The 10,000-nt window shown below is 48.1% G+C and overlaps 1 protein-coding gene across 1 annotated transcript in view; it reads left to right on the forward strand.

Moving 5' to 3' along the window:
* The window catches only part of shq1 (SHQ1, H/ACA ribonucleoprotein assembly factor), a 92,882-nt gene that overhangs the window by 48,997 nt on the left and 33,885 nt on the right, over window positions 1-10,000 (forward strand). The window contains exon 10 of the mRNA XM_063215275.1: window positions 2,028-2,151. Within this exon, the coding sequence (XP_063071345.1) occupies window positions 2,028-2,151 (124 nt within the window). The remainder of the gene's footprint in view (window positions 1-2,027; window positions 2,152-10,000) is intronic.

Here is a 10,000-nt window from a genome sequence, read left to right on the forward strand (position 1 = left end):
TAGTCAATTCAACCTTTCTAGATTTGAAATGTAACACTATATCAGTGGGTCGCTCTCTCTATGTGTTGACTCATCACTACATTACTCCATGTGCTGTGGTTGTTCTGTATTACTCCTTGTGCTGTGGTTGTTCTGTATTACTCCATGTGCTGTGGTTGTTCTCTCCTCCACCAGGCGTACCAGTGTGTACAGGAGGTGCTAGTGTTTTATCTCTACATAGGGCCCTATGAAATCCGTTTTCATTTTTCTCAAATTCCGTTTTATTTTTTTCTCAAATTCAGTTTTTTCTGATTTATTCGGATTTTTTACATTTTTGAGCTTATTTTCGCCTCGCAACTTTAATCGACTTTAATCGATCAATGCGTTAGTCGATTTAAAAACATTAATCGCAATTAATCGACAATTCAACCTACAAGAGACCCAGGTGAAATGGGCATGTGAAGAGTGTGTGTGAAGAGGGGTGTGAATAGTGGGAATATTTAAAATACCTTTGAACTAAAGAATTGAAATAGAACTAATTTAAATGTGGTATTTTATCTAAATTTTTAATTAACTTTTTAGATTTAGTAGTTTTTTTTTTGAGAAACATTGAGATTTCGGGGAAAAAACGCCGCTTAACAATTAATCGTAAGTCGATCGATAAGGCTATCAACTAATGATTAATTAATTAATCGATAATTTGCATCCCTAATATCTATATTACTTAACTCTATATTTCTCCATGTGCTGTGGTTGTTCTCTCCACCAGACCTACCAGAGTGTGCAGGAGGTGCTAGTGTTTTATCTCCATATTATACCACGGCAGTCTGGAATCTCCCATTGTGACGCACTAAATTGGGTGTTGATTAACTGTCTATATATGCACACCTGAAGTAGTCCCACTATTAGGTCACTTTTCTGACCGCATAACTCCAGTGTATCAATGCGCCAAGGCACGTACGTTCATAAATTACACACAAAAAAGTTGCAAGCATTACGCGCTGAATTGACACATGTCGCATCGCGCGTCTGGAAACACCAGCAATGTATGGTGAATCTGGAGCAAATCTTAGTAGGCCTAATCACATTTCAAACATGTTTATTTCTCCCAACTGACCATCACTCTGTCAACTTTGTGATAGAGAGAGAGAGAGAGAGAGAGAGAGAGAGAGAGAGAGAGATTCCCTGCGCAAAGTAAGGGACGCCCGTTTCACGTGGGCGTTTCTTCCCCACGAGAGGAGAGGTTTCCTGTGGTTGTAGCGTTTATTAGTTGAGAGAGTAGCGTAACTTGTGAAAAGTATGGGCTATTTTCGGATCAATAACTATGGGAACGCAGTGAAATTAAATCAAAGGGAGTTTCCTATGGGATGAGAGCAGATTGACGAGGTGCCTGTTTTAATGAAGTTAATGGCGAGGCGAGGCATTTAGAATGTCGCCAAGATGCGCGGGGTATTTTTTTAATCTATTGAGATCTGTACATTTGTAGGAATCATGCCAACTGTAGCATAATCTAGTGGGCAAGTCAGACGCGCCCATATATCGGATGGGTAGAACATTGAGGTGACTGACTTGACAACCAAATGCGATAGAATTAACGACTGGCTCTTGACTTGACAACCGAATGCGATAGAACTATCAACGGTGTCTTGGCCATAGCAACCTTCAATTTAGAATTAGCAACGGCAGTTCGCCAGAAAGTTATGAAAAGAACCTTCTTGTGGCGGAAGGAAGTAGTTATACAGAAAACCTTTGTTTTAGCCAATAAAACATCAAAATAATTCCTCAAATAAATTTCAGACAGTGTGGCAACCGTGGTATAAGCGGGATAATTGACTTCACGGTGTGCGTATAACAGGAAAAATAATGCACACCGAGGTGTAACGGCCACTCCGCTTCGCGTCGTGGCCGCATCACCACCTAGGTGTGCATTATTTTTCCTGTTATAAGCACACCGTGTCGTCAATTATCCCTTACTTACTCCATATATTATATATCTATATTACTTAACTCTATATTTCTCCATGTGCTGTTGTTGTTCTCTCCACCAGACGTACCAGAGTGTGCAGGAGGTGCTGGTGTCGTTTGGCAGGAGGGTGCTGTGCTACCCGCTGCACCGCCACTTTGGACTCGCTACCGCCGCCCTGCAGGATGCAGTACACATCCTCCAGGCCGGTAAGTTGACAGTCGAGCAGCACGCACGCACGTACGCACACACGTACGCACACACGTACGCACACACACACACACACACACACACACACACACACACACACACAAGCATGTTGGCACATATACACTGACAGATTCTATGTCTCTCTGCCTCTCTCTCTCTCTCCCTCTCCCTCTCTTTCTCTATCTCTCTCTCTCTCTCTCTCTCTTTCTCTCTCTCTGACACACAAATGCACACACACACACACACACACCCTGAGGCTGAGAGAGGTTCAGGTGGGTAAACAAGGCAGCATAGAGAGCCCTGGCCTCTGGCCACGTGGACACAGCAGACGAGCCCAGTTTGCCAAGCCTGGGAGCCTCTCTCTCCCTCTCCGTCTCTCTCTCTCTCTCTCTCTCTCTCTCTCTCTCTCTCTCTCTCTCTCTCTCTCTCTCTCTCTCTCTCTCTCTCTCTCTCTCTCTCTCTCTCTCTCTCTCTCTCTCCTTCATTCATTCTCTCTCGCTCTCTGATACACACACTTTTGTCTTGTTTTCACTCGCTCTTCCTCTGTCTGTCTTTTTTTCTCTCTCTCTGCCTATTGTTTTTTTTCTTGCCCCTCCTCTGTCATCTTTCTCCCTCTACTACCCTCCCCCAATCTCTAACTGCTGTTTAACACTGTGTGTGTGTGTGTGTGTGTGTGTGTGTGTGTGTGTGTGTGGCCCTGGCCTGTGCACAGTAAACACAGTTTTCCTTGTTAGATTCTCTTTCAGTGAGCTCTCCCATTGATCATGCCTCTGCTTCCCCTGTATTAAACAATTTCACAGCGAATGATCGATACTGCGTGTAACAGGCGTGCTGTATGCTATACGTACATGTGCAATAAAGACTATCCTGTCAAAACAGGATGTACTAAGTCTTCCTGAATATATGCCTAGGAGCTGTGTGTGTGTGTGTGTGTGTCTGTGCGTGCGTGCGTGCGTGGTGCAGGGGTGTAGTAGAGAGATGGTTAAGGGGTGTAGAGAGATGGTGCAGGGGTGTAGAGAGATGGTGAAGGGGTGTAGAGAGATGGTGCAGGGGTGTAGAGAGGAGAGATGGTGCAGGGGTGTAGAGAGGAGAGAAGGTGCAGGCTGTAGAGAGATGGTGCAGGGGTGTAGAGAGGAGAGATGGTGCGGGAGTGTAAGAGAGATGGTGCAGGGGTGTAGAGAGGAGAGAAGGTGCAGGCTGTAGAGAGATGGTGCAGGGGTGTAGTATAGAGATGGTGCAGGGGTGTAGAGAGGAGAGATGGTGCAGGGGTGTAGAGAGGAGAGAAGGTGCAGGCTGTAGAGAGATGGTGCAGGCTGTAGAGAGATGGTGCAGGGGTGTAGAGAGGAGAGATGGTGCAGGGGTGTAGTAGAGAGATGGTGCAGGGGTGTAGTAGAGAGATGGTGCAGGGGTGTAGTAGAGAGATGGTGTAGAGAGGAGAGATGGTGCAGGGGTGTAGAGAGGAGAGATGGTGCAGGGGTGTAGTAGAGAGATGGTGCAGGGGTGTAGAGAGATGCTGCAGGGGTGTAGAGAGGAGAGATGGTGCAGGCTGTAGAGAGATGGTGCAGGGGTGTAGAGAGATGGTGCAGGGGTGTAGTAGAGAGATGGTGAAGGGGTGTAGAGAGGAGAGATGGTGCGGGAGTGTAAGAGAGATGGTGCGGGAGTGTAAGAGAGATGGTGAAGGGGTGTAAGAGATGGTGCAGGGGTGTAGAGAGATGGTGCAGGGGTGTAGAGAGGAGAGATGGTGCAGGGGTGTAGAGAGGAGAGATGGTGCAGGGGTGTAGTAGAGAGATGGTGCAGGGGTGAGTGTGGCTGCCTGTTCTACATGTCTGCATCTGTCTCCATTAGCCTGGTTAGCCATCAGCTGCTGCTCTGTACAGCGGGTGGCCTCCCATTAACCCTCTCCTCTCCAATTAACCTGTCAACAGCTCTCCCCTTCACCATCCTCTCTCTGTATCCTTATTTCTTCCCCTATCTCTCTCTCTCTCTCTCTCTCTCTCTCTCTCTCTCTCTCTCTCTCTCTCTCTCTCCTCTCCCTCTCTCTCTCTCTCTCTCTCTCTCTCTCTCTCTCTCTCTCTCTCTCTCTCTCTGTATCCTTATCGCTCTCTTTCTCCTTCTCTCTCTCTCTCCCTCTCCGTCTCTCCATCTCTCTCTCTCTCCCCCCATCTCCCTCTCTCTCTCTCTCCCATCTCCATCTTTTTCTCACTTTCTCTCTCTCTCTCTCTCTCTCTCTCTCTCTCTCTCTCTCTCTCTCTCTCTCTCTCTCTCTCTCTCTCCACATCTCTCCATCTCCCCCTGACCTACATCATGTCATTCTCACTTTCTCTGCCCATCCCTCTGTCTCAGTCTTTACATCTACATCCAGGGCTCTAAATTAACTTTTTCCACCACCAGCCAATTTGGCTAGTGGACATTTTTTCTTACCAGCCAAACAGAAGTTCAACTAGCCATTTTTTTTTATCTCGCCAAAATAAACTATGCATTAGGCTAGTTTTTTTTCTAATTAAATGGTCATTTTGTCCAACTGTTTCTACAACACAGATACAATAGGCCTGCATAGGCTACTATATGCCTACATAATAAGCATATTATAGGCTATATATTTTTTCATTATTTTTTTAAATTCTGCTTTATTTTTTACTTTCGTTACTTAGGCCTAATTAATTTGATTAGTTTTTGTTCAATTCCTCTGAAAGCAGCTGAATCACATCACACAAGCCACTCACATAACAGACCTTTAACATAGGCCTACAGTAACCAAGCACACAGCCAAACACTACAAAACCTCACATACGCACACCCCAAGGAAGGAGAAGAGATGAGTAAAGGAGAGGAGAGGAGGAGCTCTTCTCTACCATGCGCAACAAAATGACAAGAAGCCTAGTTTAATTAAAAGTAAATAATATCTCGGGAATCTTCGCTTCCTTTGTTACTTCCACAGCTTCGTCGTTGGTTGCTTTTTTTTCTTTTCGATGGCGTGGGCTTTCCAACTTAGTTGCGCCAGGACTCTGAACATTTCAGAAGACAACTGAACTGACAGCTACGGTCACACTACTCTGACAGTCGGCTCTCCTCCTCTGCCCTGGTCGCTATTTCGTTCCACAACCACTCATTTTTAACGTCACTATTTACAATTACTACTAGCATTCACCAACACACAGAACCTTGCTCTAACCCCCGCCACATTCTCATCACTCGCATAAAACGTCTACACAACAGAAGTAGCGCTATGCATAATCTGCGTAAGTCCTGTTATTGAAACGGTCAGGGTCTCGCTGCTTAAAAAATGCAGCCTGTTACAGCAAGGTTCATATAGTAATAATAGCAGTAGTGACGTTAAAAAGGTTGTAGCGAAAGCGACGAGAACATAGGAGGAGAGCTGCCTGTCAGAATAGTGTGAGCGCAGCTTAGCTGACAGAAGGCTGGTTGTCTGAAATGTTTTCAATCCTGGCGCGCGCAACAGCATGGAGTTGACGCTCGATGCACTGGAAAGCCCACGGTGGGAGGCTACCTCGTGACGCTAGTGTCCATGGGTAATGTAGGAAATCTCGCCGTATAACGTTCATCAGAGCAGCGGTTTACCGTTCATAAGTTACTGTACTCGGGCGCTACTAGCCAAATTGGCGGGTAGGTATTTTTGTCTACTAGCCAAAATTAATTTTCACCCGTGTTTGGCGTGTTGGCGTGTGTTAATTTAGAGCCCTGTCTACATCCCATCTCGTGTCAGCACCTCTCTCGTTCTCTCTCAGTCTCCATTTCCCTCTCTTCCCCTTGCCCTCCATCTCTCTCACTCCCCCTGTCTCCCTCACTTACTCCTGCCATCCCTCCATGATCTCCTCTTATATCCATCCATCTATCTACCCCTCCCCCTATCCCCCTCTCTCCACGTGCTCCAAGTTGAGGTTGTTTGCCCTCATCAGTGTCAGGAGGTTAAGCAGAGCCCTCTCTCTCTCGCTCTCGCTCTCGCTCTCGCTCTCGCTCTCGCTCTCGCTCTCTCTCTCGCTCTCTCTCTCTCTCTCTCTCTCTCTCTCTCTCTCTCTCTCTCTCTCTCTCTCTCTCTCTCTCTCTCCCTCTCTGTCTTTGGAGGTTAAGCAGAGTTGACTGGGTGCAGACAACCGAGGTGAGAGGCGGCCCTCACCACACTGTCCCTGCCATTCACACACTCGCTAGGCACTATGACCTATGACCTCTCTCTCTCTCTCTCTCTCTCTCTCTCTCTCTCTCTCTCTCTCTCTCTCTCTCTCTCTCTCTCTCTCTCTCTCTCTCTATTTATCTCTGTGTAAATGATAAATATGTTTGAAATGATCAATTATCTCTTCAAATCACTTCAAATTATCTCTCCACTGTCTGTCTCTGTCTCTTTGTTTCTCTCTCTCGTTCGCTCTCTCGCTCTCTCTACATACTTGAAGAGTGGGTGATAGTACCGGGGGGGGTGGGGGTGGGTTAAGGCATCACCCTGGCGTGTCCGGTTGGGCTGAGGCATGATGCCCGAGGGGTGTAAGTAATGCCCACCTCCCTTCGTCATCTCAGCTGAGCATCATGGCTATACATACAGTACATACAGCGCCACAACTAAACGCATGCGTGAGACATGGGGAACGGGCGCGACGCTGCTGCTCCACAGCACGTAATTAATTTGTCACGACCGAGCGACCGAGGGAGCGAGTAAGGGAGCCAGTCACCGGCTGGTGAGGGGAAATTGCTCTCGGCGCTGGCAGCGAAGGTACTTCATTTAAACTGCCATGAAGGCAAACAGCGGGAGGCATTAGGAAAACAAATCCATTAGAGCCTCTACGGCCGTGGTGGTGGAGGTGGAGGCAGTGGAGGCAGTGGCGGCGGTGACGGAAGAGGAGAGGCAAAGGGGCGGTGTGATTTGCGGTGGGCTGGGGTGGGGTGGTGCGACGCAGCAAGGAAAGGCAATTCAGGGCAGTGGAGGTGGTGGTGGCGGCGGTGGGGGTGGTGGTGGTGGTGGTAGTGGTGTGGGGGAGGAGAGGCAAAGAGGGGCGGTGTCGCGTGGGGTGGTGCGACGCAGCAAGAAAAGGCAATTCAGGGCAGGGCAAGGCAAGGCAGCCCTCCCTCCCTCCTTCACAGGAAATGTTATCCGAAGGTAAATATTTGAACAGGCCTCGGGGGCTGCCTGTCCCCAGTTCCCCTCACCCACCACCTCCTCACACACACACACACACACACACACACACACACACACACACACACACACACACACACACACACACACACACACACACACACACACACACACACACCTGCCTGCCATTGCCACATAGTGTCACACACACACACACACACACACACACACACACACACGCACACACACACACACACACGCACACGCACACACACACTTCCACCTCCCACCTTCCACCTCCCCACCTGCATGCCATTGCAATATACCCCCCCAACCCAATTAGATACGCGTGCGCGCGCACACACACGCTCACACACACCACTTTCACACCTACCTGCCTACCATTTGCATATTGGAGGACCCCGACAAACACACACACCACACATCACCCCACCTGCTATGGTAAACGGAGGACACACACACACACATACACACACACACACACACACACACACACACACACACACACACCACCACACATCACCCCACCTGCTATGGTAAATCGAGAGCGCGCGCGCTCACACACACACACCACTACACACCACCATACACCACCACATATCACGTGCACACAAACACACACACACACACAATCACATACACCACCCGTCCTGGTAAATGGAGCGCACTTACAGTACTTACCCGAAGCATCTAATTAGCATCCAGCACAGGTCAAGATGTTTCCCTGACTCGCGAGTCAACTACCAATTAAGCTGATGATGGCTTACACAGTCAATTTCACTGTGTTAATTCAACACTCTGAGAGGTAAATGCAACTTCTAATTGGGCCCATGTTGTAATTTTTAAATGAACTCAATTTATACAATTTACAGTGAAGTGCTGAAGTGTACAGTATAGAAGAAAAAAAAGATACTTTCAATTCCACTGTATTAATTTAACAGCCAGTGCCGGTGCCTGCACCAGTTACGTTTGGCGCTAAGGTGCTTATCTGTGAACCGCACGTTTTCATACCGGGCTCTGAACTTTTCCCGCACGTGACTGTGTTACCCAGATGAACCTGTTGACGGCCACATTGTTGTCACGGTTCGCGGAGAAAAGCCAAGTATTTTTGCGGTTCGCACTGCGAATCAACTTACCGGTTTGCGAACGCTAAGATCTGTGGCGTTAACGGGCACCGGCACGTTTCTCAGTTGGCCTAAATGTGCCCTGAGAGACAAATGCTCTTCTAATTGGGCCTATGCTATGCTTTTTAAATGAACTTAATTTACACAATTCACAGTGAAGTGCTGAAGTTCACAATGGTTATGGTCTTGTGGACACTGTGTGTATAGAAGGAAAAAATGCATCCAATTTCATTTCAATGTCAATTTAATAGTGTTCTAGTTGGTCCTATGCTCTAAATTAGCAACATTTACAGTATGTAGTGCTGATATTCAAAATGGTTGTTGTGGACATGGTCCAATACAGCATACGGAGAGGCCTTGTTGTATGCAATACGCTATATAAAACAAACCTCGCCTTGCCTATTTTTCCCTTGCTGATGTTTGTGTGCCAAGTATGTTAAAAGTCAATGGTCGACAGCATACAGTGTATGTAATTGGATGTATTTCGAGTTGCAGCCCTCTGATCTAAAGACTAACCTAACCTGTAAGGCTGCATACATCATCAGATAAGATAAAATAAAAATAAAAATACTTGTTTTTCCTCGGGTGAAGGTTTTTATTAGTGGTGCATCAGGTGTGGCAGTAATGGCTGAGCTGATGGCAGGAGTGTAGGCTGGAGTGAATCTGATGGCTGGAGTGGCTGTGATGGCAGGGGTGTAGGCTGGAGTGGCTGTGATGGCAGGGGTGTAGGCTGGAGTGGCTGTGATGGCAGGGGTGTAGGCTGGAGTGGATGTGATGGCAGGGGTGGGGCTGTTTGAGGTGTATGTGGTGGCAGGGGTGGGGCTGTTGGGATGGCTGTGTGCGATGGCAGTGGTGGGGCTGTTGGGGTGGCTGTGATGGCAGGGGTGGGGCTGTTGGGATGGCTGTGTGCGATGGCAGTGGTGGGGCTGTTGGGGTGGCTGTGATGGCAGGGGTGGGGCTGTTTAGTGTGGCTGTGATTAGGCAACAGATGGTAGTGGTGGGGAACTGTGGTGGCTGTGGTGTGGTGACTCTGGTGACTGTGGCGATGGTAACTATGGCGACTCTGGCAGGGGCTGTGGTGGCCCAGTGATTGGGTGAGTGAGTGGGCAGGAGCTGAAATGGAGGAGAGAGAGAGAGAGGGTGGGTGGGAAGACAGAGGAGGACGAGGAGAGAATAGGTGAGGAAAGAAGAGGAGGAGAGAAGAGGATGAAGATGAGGAGAAGGGAAGAGGAGGATGAAGATAAGAAGGAGGGAGAGGAAGAGGATGAGGCATGTGTTTGGCTCTCCGCCGCAGTGCAGTGCAGTCATTACAGACCTGACTGATGTGGCCAGGATGTGTGCCTGTGGTCACGACCCAGGAGGGAGGGAGAGGGAGAGAGAGAGAGAAATTCAGAGAGAGAGAAAGAAATTCAGAGAGTGAGAGAAAAAGCAGAAGAATGGGATGAACAGAAAGAGGGACAGGAGGGAAAGACTAGAAAGAAAGTAGGACGGGAGAAGAAGAATGACACATAGTGAGAGGCAGATGGAAGGAAAAAGGGAGTGTGTGATGGATAAGGAAAGAGAGGGAATAACGAGAGGAAAAGCCCAGAGTAGAAATGGTAGAAATGGAGAGCACGTGGC

Source organism: Engraulis encrasicolus, chromosome 14, assembly GCF_034702125.1.
Source record: "Engraulis encrasicolus isolate BLACKSEA-1 chromosome 14, IST_EnEncr_1.0, whole genome shotgun sequence".
Classification (NCBI taxonomy): Eukaryota; Metazoa; Chordata; class Actinopteri; order Clupeiformes; family Engraulidae; genus Engraulis; species Engraulis encrasicolus.